At 38.7% G+C, this 24,684-nt stretch overlaps 3 protein-coding genes across 8 annotated transcripts in view; 1 reads left to right on the top strand and 2 right to left on the bottom strand.

The window, feature by feature from the left end:
* The window catches only part of OFD1 (OFD1 centriole and centriolar satellite protein), a 30,856-nt gene extending 23,637 nt beyond the window's left edge, over positions 1–7,219 (bottom strand). Inside the window, exons 1-6 of the mRNA XM_084304497.1 lie at positions 7,014–7,219; positions 4,206–4,406; positions 3,259–3,327; positions 3,145–3,172; positions 2,353–2,460; positions 1,491–1,627 (exon numbers count right to left, since the gene is read on the bottom strand). Coding sequence (XP_084160623.1) covers positions 1,491–1,627; positions 2,353–2,460; positions 3,145–3,172; positions 3,259–3,327; positions 4,206–4,406; positions 7,014–7,109 — 639 coding nt within the window. The 5' untranslated portion in view covers positions 7,110–7,219. The remainder of the gene's footprint in view (positions 1–1,490; positions 1,628–2,352; positions 2,461–3,144; positions 3,173–3,258; positions 3,328–4,205; positions 4,407–7,013) is intronic.
* Positions 7,220–7,230: 11 nt separating this feature from the next.
* TRAPPC2 (trafficking protein particle complex subunit 2) lies at positions 7,231–12,595 on the top strand. The gene is made up of 5 exons (XM_084304503.1): positions 7,231–7,294; positions 7,468–7,577; positions 9,364–9,512; positions 10,439–10,520; positions 11,162–12,595. Exons 2-5 carry the CDS (start codon positions 7,485–7,487, stop codon positions 11,258–11,260), a joined length of 423 nt encoding a protein of 140 aa, XP_084160629.1. The 5' UTR covers positions 7,231–7,294; positions 7,468–7,484; the 3' UTR covers positions 11,261–12,595.
* Positions 12,596–16,191: 3,596 nt separating this feature from the next.
* RAB9A (RAB9A, member RAS oncogene family) lies at positions 16,192–24,226 on the bottom strand. Of its 6 annotated transcripts, none has more exons than XM_084303803.1 (4): positions 24,122–24,193; positions 20,216–20,248; positions 18,940–19,064; positions 16,192–17,268 (listed from the first exon to the last, which is right to left on the bottom strand). In XM_084303803.1, exon 4 carries the CDS (start codon positions 17,232–17,234, stop codon positions 16,629–16,631), a length of 606 nt encoding a protein of 201 aa, XP_084159929.1. In that variant the 5' UTR covers positions 17,235–17,268; positions 18,940–19,064; positions 20,216–20,248; positions 24,122–24,193; the 3' UTR covers positions 16,192–16,628. The 6 variants fall into 6 exon arrangements, with proteins under 6 accessions (XP_084159929.1, XP_084159927.1, XP_084159924.1 ...); XM_084303801.1 differs by having other exon boundaries at positions 18,940–19,104; positions 24,122–24,182; XM_084303798.1 differs by lacking the exon at positions 18,940–19,064 and adding an exon at positions 19,313–19,351 and having other exon boundaries at positions 24,122–24,159.
* Between the last annotated feature and the right edge of the window lie 458 nt (positions 24,227–24,684).

The raw sequence follows: 24,684 nt of genomic DNA, 5'->3' as shown, positions 1-24,684 counted from the left end.
CATTTTGCAAGTGCACAGAAGAATCATAGAAACCATGTGTCCCTAAAAAGTGTGAGATGCAATATATGCAAGAACTACTGGGATTATAAAGAATTAGAGTAAGATTTAATAAAATAATAAAATTATTATTATTTTAATAACATTATAATAGAATTTTGGAAGAAGATGGAGAACATAAAAGAATAAAAGAATGTGAGAAACAATGAGAAACAATAGAAATGAATGACAGAAAAAGTTTGAGACTACAGAAAACAAGGATATTAAAGAGGAGGAAAAAAGCACACTAGGAATGTCTGATCAAGGAACTCAGTCCTATAGGTACAGATTTGTGAAAAAGTAGGAAAAAATGGTAGGTCAGTACAATCTCACTTGTACATACACAAACTGGGCTAGAAATACCCTATAGTAGTTCACTTCACATTGCTAAGGAATCCATGTAAAGTTAATAGAATTTAGAAGTGATTTGTATTTGTTTAAGCCTCCATACTTCTGCTTTGCTTAAACTGAGATGAACTTAACACACAAATTAGCATTTCTTACATAGCAAAAATACAGCTCCCACCAGGGATTGAAGACCAAATGAAAAATGGAGATAAAATGCACTGGCTTTAGTTTAAACTCTCCATCTCTCTATTTTTCTATCTTAATAATTATGGCTAAACTGTTTTTCTCAAACAGTTTGTATGCAGATGAGCACCTTTAAAAGTGTCCCTAAACATTCTAATTGATTATCAGTGAATTTTTTTTTTCTATTGAAATATGCAATTCATCTTGACAAAAAATCATGGAAAAAAATATTTAGGTAAACTACAGTACATTCTATCTGCTCCACTTTACAGATGTAAGTATTAATCAACAGACTTTGTGAAAACAAAACAAAACAAAACTAATTTTATTCCTAAAGTAAAGGACAAGCCTCCAAAAGAGCTCTGACTTTAATTATAGGAAGAAAAAAATATGGAATAATTCATAATATTGTGTCTGTTATGATTTTAACATTTCTGTGCAATGTTTTGAAATAGTATGTAAATTCTAATCAGTATTAAAAAAATAAATTGATCTTTCAAAGTATACAGCAGCAATTCATGCCCCTTGGTTGTAATGCATTATGCTCAAATTCAAGCTTCAAGATCTTAATTGGGAAGGAAAATAAATAGTATAACTATGAAAAGTAAATATTTTCCCATAAAACAAAACAATCAAAAAGCAAGTGAAATTTACCAAATTAAGACAATCAGAATAAGAAAAAGATGTGTTTCCCAATTAACACCAGAATAAAGAGATGAACTGTATACATTAATAAAAAGGTAAATGACAACATACACATGAAATATCACCAAATTAACAAATGGTATTTGATTAACTTAGCCTTTTGTGTTTGATATAATTAATGATGAGACATTTTTCTTCTAGTTACCTTAAGTATTAAAAGTTCGTATGGTGCAAAAATTCATAAATTTCTCCCTCAAATTCAATCACCAGAGCAATACCTTTTGAGCCATTTCTGCTTGAAGCTGATTCTCTATTTCTTTCCTATATTCATGAAGTTTTGCTTCTAAAGATTCATACTTATAATGCTGGGGATAGGAGCCTGCAAACTGCTCATCAATCAGCTGAAGCTTCTCAGCTACAAAAAGAGCAACATATCCATCAAAATTTAAAAATAAATCAGTCATCACAACTATCCTACCAAGGACTGTGTGATTCTGTGTCTGTATATGAAGGACCTCAGTGTACATAAGTACCACCTAAGACCTATGTGGTACAAAAGCTGTGGCAGCACGGAAATATCATTTATCAGCTCTGTGCCACACAACATATTTGTAAGAGGAAGCACTTAGCTGTTCAGGCATAATTTGGCATATATAGTCATATATGGCATATATAGTTATTCATCCTCTTTACAGAGGCTCTAGAATTTTCTTTTGCATGCAACTTCTACATTTTTGTATTACTAATAGCGTGCATATTATAATTCAAAACCCAGTCTATGCACAACAAACAGAAACACCATCATACAAAAAAAGCAATGCATGCAGTTATAATTATGTTTTCCAGAACATATTTCAGCACTTAACATTTACAGTACATCTAAGAAGTTTAGCTGTTAGCTAAACACCTAAAAAAACATCTGTGTAATGAAAAAGAAAAATAAATTAGCAGGACTTTTGTCTTATTTTAAGCAACATTAGGAAAAAATGTAGAGTGATATAGGTATAACCTTTATTTATCATTACTTTAGGTTGCATTTGAATAAGCAATGATTTAATACCATTCATACAATTTACTCATCCATATCATTCACCGATATGAAAATATTTGGGGAGATTTCATTGCAAAGACTGTACTTACCAAGAGAGTCTCTGTAAGGAGGTGTTGAGGTTGTCTGAGTTTCTGTGTCATGACTTTCCTTACTTAGATGATGCTCTGTAAGTCCCATCAAAATCTGCATGAGAAAACCTTTCAAGATCCAATAGATTAGTTACTTCTCATGTCATACCAAAATTCAGTTTTCATGCCAGTAACTAATGAAGTAATTTTCACTACACACAGAAAACCTACCCCATTTACTGAAAGAACCCAGTGAATATTAAATAAAAATCAATGCTAGCAAACTATTGATTTTTGTTATAAGCACTCCATCTTATTCTGCAAAAGCTGTGCTTTTACAACTTTTCCTTTCTTCTGTTTCTTTTTATCTCGTTGACTTCATTGGTCATTTTTGAGAGCAGATTATTATTACTGTAATTACAATGACATTAGGGAACAGTGGTTTCTGAAAACCAAGTTACTTCGGGCTATTTAATATAGATAGGCTTCATCATGCAGACACATGAATTATTTCTTACATTAAGAAAATGGAAAGCCTACTAAATCTTCAGCTAGTGTTTGTAATATACAAGTGTATAATCTAATACAGTCAGTTATAAACACAAATCAAAATTTGAGCTTGTCAAAATTAGAGTGAAAAGCTTCCACAAAACATTACCTCTAGTATTTGATGCACTACAGGTTTCAAAATATTAAATCCATACTATTCCACATCAACACACACTCAAGGAATCTGAATATCTACTTCTCACATCTTAATAAAAATGAAGGTGACATAATTATCAGTGTGCATCATGTATAAATATTGTGTACCTTTATTTTCCTTCTGAGTTCCCAAAGTCTGTAAGAAATAAAAGACAGCCTTTTAGCCAGGCTCTTTCACCACAATTGTAATTTCAGCTTATCTTCAGAATCAAAATAACTCACCAGTGATTTGTAAAAATTGGATTTCGGATTGATTCTCATTAATTGAAGAAGATCTTGCACAGACAACAGCTTTTAGGAAAAATAGATGAATAAATAAATAAATAAAATTGAAAAGGTTAACTACTTTAAAAAAATACTTCAAATATGTAATAGCCATCATATTACAGTTGTAGAATGTTTTAGATTTGAGAAAGATCAAAATAAATAATCACCTTGCAGAACTGTTTTCAGACACTTATCTGTTCTATAGCTCCATTTGCTTATCTGTTACCTAAAACACGTGGCAGTCAATGCATAGTTTCATGACCACCTGAAACCATGAAAAGAGAGGACTTTGTTTCCTCCCAAATCTGGATGCATGCTCTTGCTACGTTCCCTGCCTCTATTTTGTTTTACCATATGAAGCAGATGAGCTTGCTAATCAAAATGACAACTAGCTACTCACCAGCTCAAAAAATTAATTTTTGGTTAGAAAAAATTCATCACATTATCACATACTCATAGAAGATAAACAAATACAGGGCAAGGACTGCCGTTTTCATGCAGAACTTGTATTTAGGAACAGTTTAAACCAACCATGAACCACACTTTCAGAGAACTGAATGGCCAAAAAGAGGCTAGCTTTAATCAGGATCAGTTCCCCAAGTGGCCTGCCACATGGCTCCGCAAATTGTCACACCAAACAGAATCACACAATCACACCACAGCTTTGGGTGAAGCAAGCTGAGGTTAAGAGGCTGGCACTACGTCTTTCCTGTACGTCTTATTGTGAGTCTTCATGCAAATGGACCTGAATACTGATATCTTTTATGGAGATGATTTGAAGCTGTACTTGTATCTGTATTTCACTGTCACTAAAGTGGATTTTTTTCAATTCTGTTGGAATATAACAAGCCCCCAGAAAACAAAACTCCTAGAAATCTTAAGAGAGAGATTGCTGAACTTACCTTCTTCTTCTCTAATCCACTTTCTGGAAAGAAAACAGAAAGTGAATACTCATAGCCACATCTCTGCAGATGATCTGCCACCAAACTGTTGGAAGCCGTGATCAAAAGTGAACTGTCATCACTTGGAACAGTCTGTGGCTGAAGTTCTCCACTTAAAATTGGGTGCATCAGTTCGTGGATTAGCTGTTTTCGGAGCTGTGTCTGACACAGAAAAGAAACAACAGAAGAGTTAGTAACAGGCAACCTGGGACTGTACTAAGAGCTTTATTTTTCAAAAACCATGGGGATCTCATTCTACTTTTACATGTTATAATACAACCCACACACCAGAATTGGGCAGCCTAATGTTGGCAGAATTTAGAAGAGTGCTTTTCTTCAGAATATTCTTAATTGCAGTGATCTTTGACTTTCCCTTAAGATGTATTCAGTGTAGGGCTGAGAAGTATTGTTCTCAGTCAAAAATTTCACATAAACTCCACTCCAGTACCCCCAGCTTCAACGTTACATCACTGCTTTCGTTTTCTCGTATCACTCTTAAACAACGCCCATCTGATGTGGCTTCAGCTTCATGTGTATTTGGAAAAGTCACTTGTCCTCTTCTGAGTCCTATATCAAAAAGCTGTCGATTCCATCCCAACAGCAGATGGGAAAATAATGGGAAATTCAATGTCTTTAGAATTAATTATTTTGTAGGGAAGCAAAAGAGTACTACTCAAAAAAGCCTACAGGCACTAACAATAAATTGTACTTATTATAATTTGTTTCAGTTATATTGGTTACAATAGAGAAAAAAAAAAAAAGAAAAAAAAAAAAGCAACCTAAGATCAGAAAGTCTCCCTACTGTAAGAGGAAGAAATAATCATTTTCACTATGTAATTATAGAAGTTGCTTAGGGCACGCTACCAAATCATGAGAGAAATAGCATTTTAAGCTTTCAACAGCACTATGCAACAGTGACAAAGTTTCTAAAGCTAATTAAAAAGATAGTATGTTACCAAATGGGATGAAATACTGCATGCTTACCAAAACTTACTAAAGCTAGATCATATCGGACTACACTGATATTTAAGCATGGCTTTCTAAGGAAACAAAGCTGATAATAGAGAGAAATGAAGAAAACTGACAAAATCATTTCCCTTAATTTCTGAACTAGTCCAGTTTCAACTAACTTTGACAATGATGAAGTCTCAAAAAAAACTGAGCCCAGAAACCTCTTGCACATCTTGTGAAAAACCGCAGGGGAAAAACACAGGGCTATATCCCTGTCCCTACTAAGGGAAAGAAAGGCAAAAATCACTTGTTATACTGTCATGATTCTTTTTGACAAAAAACTCTTGGCCATTCGGCATGCCTGCACCTTCAGATCTGGCCTGCCTCTTACCAGCAGAGGTAGTCAGAGAAGACCACGGGAAAGTTGAGGGCATTCTTGTTGGAAGATACAAGTGTGTTTGCAGGAATCTGTAAGAAACCCAACCATACTAGATCTTCAGCTCAGAAAAGCTACAAAATCTAAACAGATTATCTAGATTGTTATCTAGACAGATAATCTTCTAGACAAGGAAAACTAAAGTGGGTAAATGGACTTAGGTAGCATGTCACTATTAGTTAAGTCAAACAAGATGGGAAATGGTCCAATCATTGCAAGCTTACTGTAGAAACTGCTGAGGGAGAAAACAAGTTGTCTTGAACAGGAAATTCTTAGCCTTGAGATTATCAGTTGTATTTTTGAAATATACAACTTGATTATTATTTTTTTAACTGTAATGAATTTGACATAAAAAGTAGGAGCTAAAAAAAAATCACTGATGACATAAAGCTGGGAATAAAAAGTACACCAAGATCGTTATGTCATAAAAAAATACATTCAGAGATTTAAACACCAGCAAAACTGGAACTGCATGAAATACAAAATTTCAGCATTTAAGACTTGACACAAATTTCTGCCATGGGACTGCTTGGAGAAAGCAAGAAGTGGATGTGTCACTCAAACAATGACTAGCAGAAGAGTTGTAACATGCCTCAAAAAAAAAAAACAAAAACAAAAAAACACACATGCAGCCTTCCACAGAAAGAGAAAAGAAATAACACCACTCTAAGGTTTATCTGGAAAGCTCAAAATAATCATGATCTAATTCCTTCAAGACACGGGGGACACCAATGCAGAGGGCTACGGGGATAGCAAGCAACGAGCCTACTGCACCTTGGCTTGCCCAGCGCTGTAAAACAGAATGCTGAAGGTATGGTTGCTGCCTATAAATTCATGAAGAGCTACTTAAACTGAAGGATACTTTCAGTACAAGAAAAAGAGGCAGAACAACTGCAAATAGGCCACAAATCAGAACTAAGTGTCGCTCTTGAACACAACCATCCTCCGAGACACTCTGCTGAACAAGTCCATACTGGAAGACTTTCCTGAAGAAGCAGACAGGAGGAAAATAGCTCGACTAGTTTTAAACAGCTTGGGACTACAGAACTGGAAGAAAATTAAGAGAATAACTCATGCAGCGTGCTTGCTTCCAGGAGTAAACAGGCAGATTCTGGGACCCAAGAGGCCCTTTTTGATCCTCTTTTCTCATTTACTCCTCTCTTCCCTGCCTGACACTCTCCCCAGCACGGTACGTTTAAAGACCTGCTCTGGGCCACCAACCTTCCTGACACAGAGACTACCGAAGGGCACTTGTGCTCATGAAGCACCCGTTTCTGGCAAAAAGAAGAAAAAAAACCACACAAACTGTTCGGAATCATGCCATAGCACCAGCACCGTTTGACCAGCGCGGATTTCGCCGGTGGCGGCGGAACCAGGCGCACCTTGAGCGTGTCCAGCACCCCTCGCTTCTTAAAAGCCTGGTACAGCCTTTTGCGGAGCTCATCCTGCGACAGCGCCTCCCTGCCGGCCGCAGCCATCCCGAAACGAGAAGAAACCACCCCAAAAAAAAAAAAAAAAAAAAAAAGAACTCGTTAACCCCCCCAAAAAGGGCCGTTACTGGCGGCAGGCACCCCGCCTCCCCGGCATGGCGTCACGGCGGCGACGGATGCGAGCCGAGCCCTTCCGGGCGGCCATAGGGAGCTGTTGGGAGCCGGTAGGGCCGGTAAGGAGGTGAGGGGACCCGGGGAGGGTCGGGGTGCGGTGGGGATGGGGTTGGGGCCGGTTTTGGGGTCGGTTTTGGGGTCGTCTTCGTGAGGTGGCTGCGGCTCCCAGGGGCGTTGGGCGCGGCCCCCGCTGTGGGGCCCGCGTCAGGTCCCTGCCTCCCCCCCCGCCGAGGTGCCCCGCTGTGGAGAATGTCCGGCAGCTTCTACTTCGTGATAGTCGGCCACCACGACAACCCCGTCTTCGAGATGGAGTTCCTGCCCCCCGGGAAAGCAGAGTCCAAGGTGCGTGTTTCCCCCATCGCGTTGTTCTCTCCTTCCCTTTAATAATTTCAGCGACCCGCTGCGGAAGGCGTCCGGGGCTTGCTTCTGGTCCAGGCACGTCGTGACAGGGAGCTGAACTTCGCAGCACTTAAATCTCCTAAAAGATCTTTGCCAGAATGTATAAGTTCTGTGTAAAACGCTGTTTCCGTAAATATTTGATGCTGTGTTGTGGGGGATATATATGCCAGTCATGCTTCAGTCATTGCTCGTAGCGTGTGCTGCTTTTATAGCACCAGGTCATTATACACAGCTCTTTAGTGTCGCTGTTTCAAGGTATCTGTTTATAATAATAAGGTGAAGAAAGGAACTAGTGTGAAAACTCCATCAGTTCTTTATTTTTTTTGTGGAGTAAATCTGTATTTTTAAAACCACTCTCAGTACTCATGCCTGCTTTAGGTGGGGAAGGTTTAAAACTTGTAGTGATAAATATGCTTGAGAATATGAGAAATATAAGACTACTCAATATATAATGTTTCCAGCGGGGGAAAAAATAGAAATAAATAATAATAATAATAATAATAATAATAATAATAATAATAATAATAATAATAATAAGACCTACCTATTCTTTTTGATACTATATCAAAAGAAAAAAGCAGACTTCAGAACGAAAGTGCATGCATTTGTGCATGCATACCAAGAAACGGAGGCATACGCTGCCACTGGTGTCATTTGTAATTTGTATTAGCATATCACAAAAGATCATAAATAAGACCATTCAGACTAGATTTAGCAAGTGCGAGGATGTCAGAAAGTGGAAAAAATATTCTTGTCTGGCTAAGGTTATAGTACTAAACTTTCTCTTAAGAGAGAATCTAAACATGATGTGTTTACGCTGAAGAAAAATAAGGCAACATTGATGTGTTTTGGTAACTATTGCTCCCATTTCTGAGACATGCCATTTAAGGGTGAATTAAGGGCATGTACACATAAGTCAGCACAAGCTTTTGCCTCTTAAACTTCACTACTTAGTCTCAGTCGCAGTGTGGAAGTGGTGAAGCTGTTAATGCACTGAGCCAGGCTTGACTTTAGCTGGGGGGAAGCAGCACACTGAGAGGTGTGAGGTTGATTTTAACAGCATCCCAGTATTATAAGAAACAGTGCAAGGCTACTTATGTAAGAGCTTACAGAATTACCTAGTCCTATGTTTCTTCTTAGCAGATGTCCTTCAGGGTTCTGGGTAGTACACAAAGTAAATGACTCTTTCCCGGCACAGCTCTTGTAGTGTTAGGGTCAAATACCGTGGATACTCTGTGAAGGCCATTCATGTTTATTATACGAAAAGTTGAAATTTATATCTGCAAGCATATATTTAACACCGGTTGCAGGATTTTTTTCCCTAGTAGGCTCTTAGGATAAAGAACCCCCTCAAAACAATAAAGCAAAATCCAATGTTTCTAGGCAAGTGTCCCAGAGGGGAAAAAAAAAAAAAATCTTTAGTGATAACATTAGTATATCTGTCCTCTGTATACCTCTGCTTTCCCTCTCTGTCCACCAGACTCTGTCTTCAGACTATTTCTATGATGACCTCTGTATTGTGCACTTTCTCTCTCTTGAAACCAAGTATCATGACGATATGTGCAGGTTTCATTTAATCACAGGATTAATTAATATGTGACAGAAATAAGGATATATAGAATTTTATGTAACTTGAGCACTAGTTTACAAGCTTGAGCAAATTATTATTTGTATTTAACTCCCTTTATTGAATTACTTACTAATTCTCTGTCTTCTGGAAATGTATTAGGATGATCATCGCCATCTCAACCAGTTCATTGCCCATGCTGCTCTTGACCTAGTAGATGAGAACATGTGGCTTTCTAACAACATGTACCTGAAGACTGTGGACAAATTTAATGAATGGTTTGTTTCTGCTTTTGTCACGGCTGGACATATCCTTTTTTCATCTCTTTCTTTGTATATATTGAGCTTCTTGTCCGAAAAGTGATAAATTAGTTGAAATGACATTGTAGCAGATTTCTCTGAGTATTCACCACCATTATTGTTAGGGTTCCCATCTTCAGGATGAAGCAAGTTGGGAAGCACAGCAGTTCTTTAAGATAGGAACTAACTGGAAAGACAGATTTTTTGCTTTTGGAGAACCTGAAATAGCCTAATGAAATGTGGATTTCACAGACAGTAGAGGAGAAAGGCATGAGAGGAATAATTTGATGCGTTCTGAGCAAACATACATGATTCTCTGCTTACATTCCTTAGTGTTAAAGAGGAGAAGCAGGGATAAACATACTTGATGTCAATTGCACACATCTTGAAAATACAGTGTGAAGGCTTGATCGTATGTGTAGATAGTCCTTAAAAGCGTGTATTGTGAAACATTTGTTACACATAGCGAGTAACACTCATTTCAGGGATGTATGGGAAAGGTACTGAGAATATCATTGATATTCACAATTGTCTAGTTTTAAAAAGAATGATCTTAAATAGCAAGGCGATGCTGTTTTCAAATAGGGAAATTTAAAAATATAAATGGAAATGTACTGCTTTCTAAATTTCAGTGCTTCCTTTAGTTCTTTAAATGCTTACTCCTATAGAGTCTCCTCTGTTTCGTGGTGGAGTCACCATCCCTGGGGGTGTTTAAGGAAAGGTTGGACCTGGTGCTTAAATACATGGTTTAGTGGGTGACTGTGGTAGTAGGGTGATGGTTGGACTAGATGATGTGGGAGGTCTTTTCCAACCTTAATGATTCCATGTACAGCTAAGTATTTCAGGCATGCAGAATTAGGTGTAAATGCTTATTTCAGAATATGCTAAATGTTGTATCTTATTTGTAAAAGTTAACTGTCCTTAATTGTTTTACATATGAGATTTATAATGCTTCATGATGTAAGACAAGAAGATGGAATTAAGAACTTCTTTAATGATGTATATGAGCTGTATATAAAGGTAAGAACCCACTTCTTACAATCTCGTGGCAGTACTTTTAAATATATCCTGCTGTTCATGCTGAGGTATCCCTATATAATTACATTTTCTTATGGTGGACCTCTGTAAGGGGAGAAGCACCCTTGCAGTCCACATTGGTAACGTGTGACATGAAGGCTGCATTTTCTATTAAACAGAAAAGTCGTTTCCAAATTGTTATAGGTTTTGTGCCTTCCAATTTCTTTTTAATTTTAATGATGTAACACTGCCCCAAATTGCTAGATTAATGGGATAATGAAAGCAAAGGGCTGTCATGGAAGTCTTGTCAAGGTGCTTCTCTCCTCACAAGTCACCCGTTGCCACAGCCTGGCGCTGTTTCCACTAGATGGGGCAGTTGCGAGCCCTAATGGGCAGCTCGGCCTCCTACAGCTACTCAAATGATGCCAATTTCTGAAACAAATTTCCATCAGCATCATGATGAATTTTTTAGGAGTCCTTACTATGAGATGGCTGTGCACATAGTATGGGGCCTTGAAAACATATGACTGCTTAGGAGATCTATGCTTTTAAATGGCACTACTTAAGCTGAAAGCTATTAGTAGTTTTCATTTCAAATAACATTTTCCAGTTCTGGACATTGTGCTTATTTCTTCTTTCCTCAGTTTGCAATGAATCCATTTTATGAACTCAATTCACCAATTCGATCCAGTGCTTTTGAAAGGAAAGTGCAGTTCCTTGGGAAGAAACACCTTCTAAGCTGAAAAAATAGCTTTCCTGAGTGAGTGCTTTTTCGTACTTTCCTGATTTGAGCTGTAGTTCTGGTTAGTTCCCAGCATGTTTGATACTCACCTTTCTGAAGACTGACAAATTGGATGCTGAAGAAGCTTTTTTTTTTTTTTTTTTGCTGATACAGATAAAATAGCCAGCTGCTCTGGTTAAAAACATATCTTCAGGAGTTTTTGTTCTGTCTTAGGAAAACTAAGTTTTAAAATGTCTGGGCTGAATAGGTACGAAGAGAGACACAGATGTCAATGCACGTGCAAAAGATAAGCCTCTTACACAGGGTGGGAGGAAATCAGATCTAAACACTAGATATCTCTAGTCATTTATTTAATATGAGCAAAAGGGAATTTTTGATTGTTTGGCTGAAGTGGTTGATTTTTGCTATAAACCTTTCTACTTAGAGTTCTTTGCTAGAGAACTCACTCTGCAGACTAACCAGACTAACCTTACTGTTCAGGATATTGAATAAGGTCTATATAAAGATTGCAATGTATAATATATTTATTATGAAGTGCTAAATAAAAAGGATCCATCAGCAAAGATTTGTGTTCAGTATTTCAGCAACTTTAAAGTAAAAACCTGCAAGTTTTAAAGCTTAAAATTGCAAACTTATCAGGTGTTTCATGCAATACGTGTTTAGCTGCAGTGTTGCATCAATGAAGTTAATAAAGTAGATCAAAACACCTCTCTCTGCCCTGACTTTAAATCTAATTCATACATGGGGGGGAACAACACAACTAAATTTACACATTCAAACCCACATTATTTCCATTAGTTTTGCAAGTGCTGAAATATTCTTTTTGAAAATACATTTAGACTAGGATCTTTGAACCATGAAAGTCTAAAGTCTATTTGATGAGGTTTCAGAAAGGCATTGCTTGGCCTGTCAGGCTACCATCTCACTCTAAAATGTGGTTAGGTGGTCATCTGCAAAACTTGCCACCATTACAAAATAGTACTTTTTAAATGGGTTGTTTAGCATATATGTACCTAGTATCTTGGTTGATTTCATCATCTTTTACATAGTTTCTTTATGCAGCAAATCTATATAAACTATATTGGATTTTTTTTTTTGGTTTAAAATGGGATTTCCAAAGGAAGTGGCATGCTATTCTAAAAAGTACATTTTATATAGCTTGTATAATTAAGGGGACCACATGTATAGGCGCTTTAAATGTATACTCAGTCATTATTTCTTTGTAATCTACATTTACTGCTAAAGCCTCATTGTAAAATATTCCATGAGAAAAGCAACACTATGCTATATATAATTTCTGATATTTACCTTAAATAAAATGTGGAATAATGCAGTATGGATGCCTGTTGACTGTACTTTAATTGATTTAAGAGAAAAGTAGATGATCATGATAAGGCTTACCTTTACTGGTAGGTTGGTCAGTGAAGATGGGAATACTTGTAGTGCTTTCTAAAAACTGCATCATACAGCATTTTGAGAATCAAACTGATTATTTTTAGGTACGCATATGAAATAAATAGAAATACATTTACAATAAAGCATTTTTATCTGTATAGCAGGTTGCTGTTAGGCTGTTTCCTGTCTCCTCCACAGTAGCATAATGGTTGGGGAAAATACAAGCAGTTCAGGTCCACTGAGGAAATACATGTGTTAAATAATCATGCACATGACAAAGAAGAAAACTTAGGGCAAAGGATTAGTACTAAAAGTTTCCACTCCTTTTTAAAAGGGTGGGTTTTCATCATTGCACCGTCTCATGCCAGCACACAGTAAAAAAAGGAATCCAGGAACTATAAATGGGAAAGGCAGCCTCATCAGTCCATTTGGACTTCATGAAAACAACTGATATTGGCCATGGAAAAGGGAACTAATTCTTCTCATTAATCATTTTAGGGTTTGTGGGGAAGAATGTTGTCTCTGGACAGAATTTCAAAGAACCTTTGTTAGGTAGCTGCAATTTCCTGTGCACTGAGTACCCCTGAGTTGCAACTTCTGCAATAAGCTGAGAGATTTCTACCTGCCACTTGCAGATAGCAGTTATCTTGCGTTCAAGTATGGTCACAAATCTGCTCTACGTCTGAAAGATGCAGTTTTAGCATGGATGAGGCAATGATTATATCCAACACTATGAAGATCAGTGGATAGGGCAGGAGAGATCTCCTTTGTGTTAGGTTTGAACCCAGTCTCAGAGGCTTGGGAATACAACTTCACATGAAGTCAGTTGCAGCATGAGAAAGAAGCAAATAACCTGTATTATGCAACAAAGGAATCAAAAACATTCTGCAAGTGAAAGGGACCATCACTAACCTACATGGTCCAAAAATCAAGCACAAGGAAATAAGAACATTAGCACAGGCTAAGAACATCAACCACCCTCCATAAAACTAGGCAGGAAATAGAGCTCCTAGACTTCGCTTTCTGCAGTTTTCTGTTACTGTTTATGGAACTTGTCTTCGTTATCAGATTCACTGTAAAGCTAAATCAGTTTAAGGAACAGAAAATCTAACACAAGCAGCCTGGTCCTGGCAGCAGTCTTGCACTAAGCATCTATGTACTCTGCTGGAACATGAGCTCTGTGTCCTTGCTATTGCACACTGCTCAATTTAAGCAGAGAAGCAGTCCCTTGTGCCCATCCTCTTCCTAGTTTGTTGTCTGTTCCCTTATACATAGCCTACATCAATCCCACCCATTTGCCATAACAGCATTCTCACTCTGGCTCCCCCCCCCCCTTTTTTTTTTTTAGACCATATCCTACCAAGGCTGGTGGTTGAACTTTTTTCTTCCTCCTTTGAAGTGAGGCCTGGATTTTTTATATATCTATTTTTATTTTTGCAGAACTTGAAATACTGCTAACAGGACCCCCCCTAATACTTAAGGTACATTAGTACCTGAAATGAATCAGTGAATTCTAACATAAACCACAAGTGCCTACCTTACCTTCATATTGAATAATAAACATTAAGCCTTCACAAAGTACAGAAATGCATTTGTTACAAAGTATTACGAATGTATTATTTTGGCACCTTATCTACTGCTTGTCACAGGACTTATTTCTTTCAACTGTGTGTCCATCTCCCTCTCACACCAAAGCCTGACCTCAACATAGGTTGCACTGCGTTACTTACTATAGCACATAAAGCTCCTTTACTACTGTGGTGAGTGTACAGTTGTGGGGACAGCATATCACATGGCACAAGCACTTTTATTGAATTAAGTTAAATATAACTTTATTAAACCTGCTTCTCGGACAGAGGCTGGGTAACCATGATGTCATGTGGAAAGAGTACAGAGGAGAAAACACAGGTGGGCTATGAGGCACCAGAAAGACTACTACAATGGTTCTCATCCTTTGTTTCCTTTTAGGGATCTTATGTAAGTATCTGTAGTACTCACATGGTAACAACCTACTATTTTGTTTCAAACTCATCTCCACTAAAAGGAAGGTTCAAGGAAGCTTTAAGTACGTAACAAATTTCCTGTCACCAATGGCCCCTAATGCATGCAATCTTAGTTTTTAAAGCTTTTTGCTCTCTCCACTTAAGGTTAGGAAGAATCTAGCTAAGATTCTTTCTTCACAGATCTTTCATTCGCTGACTTGAAATCTAAACACTACAGAAGTAGCAGCTCAACCTACATTAAGCAGTTCAGTGACTGAAGCTTAACCGAATTCTGTTGCTGTATATACAGGACTGTAAGAATGAAGTAGATGTTAAACGTACAATTAGCAAAAAAGATGTCACTTTTAAGCAGGAGCAGTACATCCATGGAGCAAAACAGCCCTGTACAGGTTCAAGCAAGAATACAAAATACTCCAAATTCTAAGTGTGTAAGAGCAGCGTGAAGTTAATTCTGCAAGCTTTACCTCCAAGTAACATCTGGTACAGAGTGAACAGATAGGTTAAGAGAAGACTCCTGCCATTACTGTACTATCCAGAAAAGCTTTTCCATTACAACAAAAGAGTTGCAGTACAGAAAGCAGAGTCTGTGTTTTTTAATGAATAACATGGCCTGTCCCGTAGGCATTTGTAGACCTCAAAAGGAATTCAATGTGTTAACAAGCATGCCTGTTAGCAGTCAGACTACACATTGAAGCAATAGCGCACTATCCAGTTTGCTGTTAGAAGGATATTGAGTATTCTGAGAGCCAGCTTTCAACAACTTCTCATACAAGTATTTTACCATTTAACAATAAAGAGCCTCAAACACCTGAATTACTGCAGAAAAACTAACCATTAAATATGAAACTGGCTTCTATTCATTGTCTGTTAATGAGTACAGTAATATTAAAAACTGTTAAATGTTTAAATATATACCCTACAATGGCAAATTAAATACAGATTGAATTCAGCTCAAATACTAGCTGCAGGTATCTACTTGTACTAGAGCTGAAAGCTGTCACTATCTGCTGTGAGTTAAGAGCTTCCTGAGTTCTCTATGTATTGCCAATCCATAGTTTCACAGTACAGAGATCACAAATAAACACATTCATAGCTCAGGTCAACAGAACAAGGAGTTTGGAACTTTAAGGCTGCATTCAAAAAGTCTTCTTGGAAGTCCGCCTTAACATGGATCCCTTCAAGTACTATTAAAGCTGACTGAATAACATTTTATTTTCCATAACTAAAAATGATTATACTTCAGTTATCCAGGTTTTTTTTCCACCTGACTGATCAAAACATGCCAGAATGGGACTTAAGGCAAAGACATATTAACTTCAAACAAAAAAATCAGTATTTTGCATTAAAACAGCTGGAAAAATTAGTATGGCTTTAGAATTGTAAGTGAAAGGAAAATGGACATGAAATAAGTAAGAAAATTATCTTCTACTTAGGGACCTATAGTGACACATTAGGCAATTACAGAAGACCTGAAGGTAATTTATGTTAACTTACAGTAAACACATTAGAGATGAGGTACCACTGACATCAAAAGGAATGTAGTGAGACTAATGTTTAATATCTAGCATTGTTAAGAAACTGACTTCTAGTGAAACAAAAATGGAATGCTGATTTCATAAAAATATATATACATATAAAAGTTTCTTTGTGTCAATTCCAGAACAGTTTCTCTAAAGTAGTGCTTCTAGAACTTCAAGTTTTAATTATAATCAAAGTATTTATCATTTGATTAAAGTTGGCAAATTACATTCTTATATTAACATTTGTACTTGACACCTTCCTAAATAGAAAGTATCACTATCTCAATAACGGGTCACTCATGAATGGGGATTTCTTTTGCTCCCTCAAGAAAGCAGCAGAATATTACAACTTCAGTATTAGAGTGGAACCCATGTGTTACTTTATCTACTACACCTTTCCCACCCTCTTACAGAGCCAGCTAGTCAAAAGTAACTTGGCCAAAACAAAAAGTCAACAACAAGATGAATTGGGTTTCGGTTTCCGATGAAGGTTTACGGTATCTGTTTGAATAAATTGTTCTGATCTGTCTTCAGAGGCTAGGACTCGTCTAACTGCTTCTTCAAAGGCTGCTGCAACATTAGTGGCATCTTTTGCACTGGTTTCAAAATAGGGATGATTACCATTATTCCGGCACCAGTCTTGGGCTTCTTCGGTAGAGACTTGCCTTTCATTGATATCAACTTTGTTACCCAGTATCACAAATGGAAAACTTTCAGGCTCCTTGACATCTGCATAATAAATGAATTCTTTCTTCCAGTTGCTTAGGTTTTGGAAGCTTTGAGAGTCATCCACACTGAAGGTAAGCAGGCAACAGTCAGAACCTCTATAGAAAGGAGTCCGCAAGCTCCTAAAACGTTCCTGCCCTGCCGTGTCCCATATCTGCATTGTAACAAAGTGTCCATCCACTTCCAAATCCTTATTTAAGAACTCCACGCCTATTGTATGAAACAGCTGTGCATCAAACTTGTTGGTGACGTATCTGTTCATAAGGGAACTCTTCCCAACTCCGCCATCTCCTAGCAGTATTACTTTAAGGAGTGATGATTTTGTTGCCATTGTTACAGGAAGAGATCCTCCTAGTTTCCTAGACCTGTAAAGATCAAGAAAATGGTTAAAAAAAGAAAGTTGGGAGCACAAATTTTTATACACAAGTATCTAGAAAGTGTTAAAAGTCCTCCAAAATCTGCTTCATGAAAAAAAAAAAAAAAAAAAAAAGGATAACTTTGCTAAGCAAAGTGTAGGTACTCATAGTAAGAGCATCCACTTAAGAATGTTTAAGAGTTGTCTCTTGCACAGACCACAGTCTGCACGGTACTTGTAAGCAGTGTACTGCATGATTTACCAGTCTGTCACTTAAAACACTTCTCCCCAGAAAGCCTCCAACATTTGCGCAGAAGGGGTATTACAGCAGATCAGTGCAAGGATTCATTTATGTTCATTGAAAGTGCCATAAAAGAATTGAGCAAGACAAATTTGTAGCACACACGCCTTTAATACTCACTTCAGTCCCACAGTTCATTAGCAAAGTTACGCTTTATTATGCAGAAGTGAAAAGGAGGCTTTATCCCTAACACAGGACACCAGTTTTTATTAGAATTATTGCTTATTTACTGGAATTACTAAAATCAATTTGAAGGGAATACTGTAATCTACAGAACAAATACGAGTGCTGTAATTGGATTTTAAAAGTCACACTACTTGCTTTTGTCACAGCACTGGTACACGAACATTCAATATTTTACAGTTTACTCCGTGCAAAACAGCTATGGTGAAACAAATACTTATATTACAACTGCTACAAAAGCAAATTCACTGCTGCTACTTCAAACAGTACTCAAGATGCCAAATACCTGGGACAAGTCTACAATGCCAGATCACTCGGTATGTGTAGGCTTGCCATAGTAAAACATGAAACCCTAAAGGTGCTAGGAAAGAGTCTGGCTGCCTGCATGGGGATGGTCAAATTTGTGGTACAAATTCAGCTTTTTTTTTTTTTTAATAATAATAAATGAGACTTGAGCATTAAAGGGTGTTATTTATTTATTTGAAGCAGTTTGCTCATCAGTGATTTGGCCCAAGGTTTGCTCTTATTGCACTAGTGTCATCTAATACTATTTAAAAGTACTTTAATCACTAAGGGGTCAAGGTTCATTTTAATGAGCCAAACATAAGTTTCTACACAAGGAGAACCGCTGCTCCTGTAAGCTCTTTTAGTATCTAAGTGGTAAAGTAATTCAGCCAAAACAGGCTTTTGTGAAAAGAGTGTCTATTTAAAATGGAAACAGGTCACAGGCAGCCCAGTCTGTTTCCTCCTCTGAAGGAAGGAATGTGGTCTTGCTAGTTGTAATTACTGTTGCTGGCATATACATCACCCGCAGAGCATGGTTATGGAATTAATACCTGATACAAGCTGGCATAGGAGTCATATGACTGTGTTCTGCCTTAGAATCAAGGCCTACAATAGAAGCTAGAAATTTCAGGAATTTTTTTCATCCCTAATTTTCCATCTTTGAATGTGTACTTGTTGGACACAATCTACAGTAAAACACAATAAATGCTTTACAGTTTGAGAGTAGCTGAAGCCTCAATGCAAGAAACCTTCAAAATACAAGGAGGAATGTCTGCTCTCATAAATCTGTTCAGAGGAAGCAGTTTAATTCATATTGCAAAGTTAAAAAGAGTATTTATAAATCCCTTATACAGGTTTGTATCACAACAGTTTTAACATTGCTTAATAACCACAAATGGATCATGCAGTTACCTTTCACAGAACTATGGGGTAATCGCTATGGCTCAGGATACGGGCACATCCCATTTAATACACGTGAACAGCCTTCTTGGAGTCACTGGGCTACTAGCATGTGATTTCCAGGTTCATGGTGAAATCTTTTAAAATGGTCCAGGTCTTCATTAGTCTCCCTAATTCCTACCATTCCAACCGGTTATTTGAGCTACTCTATTACATAGGAGCAATTTCTTAATAAATAATGCATTCATGAGAGCACAGAGTACTGAATGTTTCCCTGTTTTTCCACTTCACTGAAGGGAACACCTTACAGTATTTTATTTTTTTTTCTGTCCTATGAAATCAAACATACCATAAGAGACAAAACATGAACAACCAACCAACTTACATAGTTCTGACTGGTATCAAGCACTTGTTTCTTTACCTCCTATAGTTTAAAGAACTGTGGTTAGACTGCAGTTACTGTCATGAAATCGTTTAATTTAAACCAAAAATAAAGTAAGGAAACTGTTACGCAGTATCTGCTACTTTTGTGCATCCGTGATCTGTTAAGTTAATTTGCACACCTTGAACTATCTGAACTACTGCAGTGAGGCCTAGGAGACTGCTGACCATAAAAACACTCCAGCCAGGCACACAATTTGGTATCAGCCACAAACCATAAAAGCGTCTCTTCAGCTAGAGCCAAACCCTGGTGCTTCTATACCAAGAGCTACAGAAACCAGGACTGATAAGACCAGCAGTTAACATTTTTGTCAAGTTTTTAGTCTGAAAAGTAATATTTAATGGATATTTTTTCAGTCATTTAAATATGAGCTTACAAGCTGTATTTGAGGCTCCAAAGAAATATATTTAAATGCAGTAAGAAGCATTTTTGTTTGGAAGCAGCAAAACTTTACACATTTACAGGTTTTGTTTACTGTAAGGGACGCGTCTGTGGCTCAACTGATTAAATATGCAGTTCAGAGCATCTGCAGAACCTGGATGGCAGTTTCCAGTACAGTAGGCTGCCGCATTTCTTCCACTTAAACATCTTTCAAAACAATTTAATATTTCTAAAATAACTTCATTTTTGGAATTGTTCAACCCCCCCTTCCCAAGTAACAAAGTCTTAACACTGAAAAAAAAAAAAACCCTACCACAGAATCTTTCAAAGGCTGAGAGAATTTAGAGAATTGATGTTATTTCTCCTATTACATATTTTAAACTTATCTGTGTAATACATTTTTCACAATCTTTTCTGGGGAAGAAACAGTCAATATCTGATATAATATTCCTGAGGATTTATTACCTTAATTGTTCAGTTTAAATCATCATTCAGCACCTGAAAGCAAAAGAAAAAACTTAATTTCCAATGTGCATCTGATAGTTTTAACCAACAAAAAAACTGCAAGACACCGCAGAATTACAGACAGATTTGTTCCAGTTACTTCTCGCTGTGCTGCACACTTCATCTAATGTAAAAGCAGTCTCAATCTAGTGCACGGAGAAGTCTGCAAAGAGATTTTTCCCTCATTCCAATTTTCAGTACCAAACTAGAAATCCAAAACAAATAAATAAAAAGCAGCCCCACTGCGGTGTGTTTTGGTAACCACTTCTGAATTTCTTCTTCCAGCTTATAAGGTCATAAGCTCTTAGATCACTGACTTCAGTATTCCTGTTAGAAGCAGGGAAGAGTTTCTACTAAATGCCATTTCTAACACGATCATGTACCATAACGCAAAATGTTATTTAATTATTCCCCTCCCAGAATCCTCCTTTTAAACAGTGAACTGAATTACAAGTCTGAAACATTTTCATTAGCAGTCCAAACATTTCCTGGCAAGACTGAAAACATGCAACTTCAAAAAAATAAAACCAGTTTGCATTATAAAATCTTTGATTTCCAGCCCTTCAAAGATTATTGGACAAGGTAATGGTGTTTCTCTATCTTGGTTTTCTTAATTCCATGATGACGGCTTCATAACTGCCTTTTTATTTTGAGTGCAGCTACCTCTTTCAGCAATTGGATGTTGAGGCAACACTCAAAAAAAAAAAAAAAAAAAAAAAAGAAAAGAAAAAGAGCAGCAACATGCAACCAGCCTAGGAATTTGCCTTTTAATCTATTAAATTATTTTCATAATAAAGGGGGGTTTGCTTATACCACATACTGCCAAAGGCCAAAAGAAAACAGGTGCTGACATATAGACAGCACAGTAACTGCATAGGATCTGATTCCAGCAGGTTACAACCTCACTTAAAATATTAAATGAACAGCATCAACTGCACTTCTACCACGGTGGGAACATGCACAGCAACACACCATTAAAAGTGAACAAAACCACTGCAAGTTAAGTTAAAAAATAAAATGAGGGTGCAGATAAAATAGAAACCAGCACAAACTGGATCCATCACAACTGGCCCACTGACTTCTCCCAGCATTCTTGAAGAACCAGATGCAAGTGACACTTGCATTTTGAGCCTATTCTTTCTCCTCTTACACCTCCTCTCTGACTTGATTATTTTAACCATGATTTTCAGCCAGCAGTCACTCACGAACCATCCGCTACACATGATCAAAACTGAACCCAGAGGTTTCCTTGAAGATATGTGCTGCACTGTCCTTGAGGTCATTCTTTAAACAATTTTCTTTAAACTACAAGCCTGCAGTTTTCCAATACTTGCTTAAAACTAAAGTTCTTAAGGAGTACCCATTTGACTTGGGGAGAGAAAAAAAAAACACAGCATGAGGCAGACTCAAGTTTGTATTGGGCTGTAAATAAGTGTGATTAGGTAGAACACTTTCGGCCAAGCCTTCTGAGAGGAAAACGTTAACAAAGTTAACTCTGTTAAAGGTTAACACCTAAAGGAAAAAAAAACCAACACCATCTCAAAGGCACTGACAAGCACAGTCAGTACTTCAGCACTTCCATAACTGACATAAGAGAAACACCAACATTTCAAAATCTCCTATCAGTTCTCAAACTTACACATTTACAGCATACCCGTGGCAGCTTTGAAGCCTATTCATAGTTTTCCTTGCTAAGCCATCTTTGACCAAACCACAGATATCAGACATGGCTAGTTTAAGATGGCAAACCAGCATTTCGAGTATCCAGTCAGGCAAAAATACTTGCCTTGTGGTAACAAAGTAAATTCACTCCCTTGGTTATTTTTTCTTAAATAGCTAAGTATTTGACAATATTGTTCATATTAACATAGAAAAAACCCTGTCTCCTATGTTTTTTAAGTTGCGGTGGCTCATCAGATAATGACACAAATTACTCCTCTGGAAGATCTCTGGAAAAAAAAAAATCAAAAGGACTAGCAGAGCTGCAAGGGCAGGGGCAAAATCCACAACGAAGTGTTAAAAGCTACCTTATGCTCAGTGTTTGTGGAGTCTTTAAAGCTCTCAGCCCTCAGTTGCTGCCGTGTAGCTACATTTACCACCTACAGTAAGTCTGAAAGTTACCACAAAGCTGAAAATAGAGGAGAGAAGCAAGTTTACCTCATATTTTCCCCCAGTTATCTAATCCTCACCCACATATTTAAAAGGTACTGCTTTACGTTTTGGCCAGTTAAGCAGCACAAGAACTGCTTTCAGCATGTAAGAGGCCACAAGCCTGCTCAACCTTGAAAGACTCTGCTTTAAAGTTTTGTGCTGTGAATGCATCGCAGGCTCGGCCATGAAGGCTCTAAATCAACCTTCCCCTCCTGGGGAGGGAGCACACAAGAGCCCTGGATCAGGACCAGCCCTTCACGGGTGGGCACTCACCAGTGGCCCCGTTCTCGGGAAGCCTGGCAGCCTTTCAGTCGCGTGGCTTGACCTACTGAGATCCTAATCACCTTGCAGGTCTTCCTTCCTGCATCTACGATTGCAACACTGCACCATTATCGCAGTTTGTGTTTTGTGCTGGATAGATTAATTTGATGACGAGTTATCTGAATATCATCTCTACTCGTAAGCAGACTGGTTACCTAACAGAAGAATAAAACTCAAGTTCATCCCTGATAATTTGTAGTATGAAAACAATGCAAAATGGATTGACATTAAGCTGCTGCTATTCATTTGTATGACTAAAAAGTTACATTTTAGGGTTTATTTGTAAGGTTACTTCTAACTCCTGTGCAGCACTCTACTTCCAGCAGTTGCCCGGCATGACTCAGGACAATGAAAGCAGCAGCAGCTGCCAAGAGCAGGAATCCTTTAGCCTGCATGACCGTTGGATCATGAAGTCATCCCAGTGTCCACTGCCAGAATCACTTTATTTATTATAACTTAGATCTAACCACAAACTCAGTAAGAATAACTTGTCAGGAGAAATGCCTACATTTATAACCCTGGGAGTTTCATCTTGTATAGAGCCAGCCTTCGCTTCCCATCTCATTCCCCACTTTCAAGCAGAACGAGCAAGCTTGTTTACTCTGACTTAATCTGAGTTGACATTTCTCAGTAGCTCACAGTAGAGCATCTCCCAGCTTAAACATCCAGTGCCTTCAGCCGACTACAAAACAACCTGGGATGCTACTTGGCCCAACACCTCTGAGAATTCACAGGATCACGTTAATTGACATTCACCTTGCGACCCTGTTCCATTACTGCTTCCATTCTGTCAGTAATTTACCGAGCAACTATTTCTGCTCACCTGCGCTCATCTTTCTTCCCTACATTAGTTTCCCTTTTCCTCCAAGGACTCTTAGCAGTAGCAACCCATACTGGCCAGCCTTACATTGGGAATACGTGCTCTTCCCTATACGAGCCTGTGACCAAAGCCCATAAGTGTCTGAAAAAGGCTCTGGATATGCCTGAGGAGTAACTCTTTCCCCTGGTCTGCTGTTATAGCTTCTCACCTTATAAACTGCTAAAAAAAAAAAAAAAAAAAACACACATAAAAGTCCCATCCCATCTCCCCCCCCCCCAAAAAAAAAATGCACTAGAAAACAAACAAAAAAATAAAACACTAGCATCTTCAGATCTGTACAATACTTTAAAGACAGTGGCAGAAATGCCCCTGGAGCAGGTTTCAGCAGCCGGCCGGCTCCCCGCACCCCCCGCACCCCCCGCACCGGGCCTGCGAGCGCGGAGCCCCCCCCCAGAGGGGATCCCCTCGCCCCGGGGCTCCCACCCCCACACCCGCGGGGCTCCTCCCGGGGAAGGGGAGCCCCCCCAAGGGCAGATCCCTGCGAGGGGAGCCCCCCGTGCCCGTCCCGGCGCTACCTGCCCGCGGCTGGGGGCCGCCGCTCCGAGCCCCGGCTCCGCCGCCACCGCTCGCCGCCCTGAAGGGAGAAACAACATGGCGGCGCTGGGGGGGCGGTGCGGTCACGTGACGCGGCCGCGGGCCCGCCCCGCCCCGCCGAGCGCCCGCCCCCAGCCCTGGGGTCCCCGTGAGGGGATGGGGAGGGGGGGGAGGAGGGAAAATGGCCGCCGGGGGGGGGGTGCAGGGGGAGGGAAGGGGGTTTGGGAGCGCAGCCCTCGTCCCGCCGCGATTTGTTTTCCTCAGCTGCTCTGAGTTAACCCTTCAAACGCCTTTATTGAGTAGCCGCGGCTCAGTTATTTGTAAATTGCAGCGGCAGCGTCACTGCTCCATGCTTAAGGGTCCCGTATAAGCAGACCCGCAATGGCAAGGCAGCTTCGCTCTGCAGGTCGAGGTGTTTAAAACCACACAGGTTTCAGCGAGGGAGCTGAACAACGCCCAAAGAGCACTAATTGCAAACAATAGTCAGACACTTCGCTCTGTAGCACCTCAGAATGAAGTCCTCTGGGTGCTAAATCACACTTAC

This window comes from Netta rufina, assembly GCF_964035555.1.
Source record: "Netta rufina genome assembly, chromosome: 1".
In the NCBI taxonomy this organism is placed as follows: domain Eukaryota; kingdom Metazoa; phylum Chordata; class Aves; order Anseriformes; family Anatidae; genus Netta; species Netta rufina.
The sequence above is the reverse complement of the archived record's forward strand: the minus strand, read 5'-3'. Positions and strand labels throughout refer to the sequence as shown.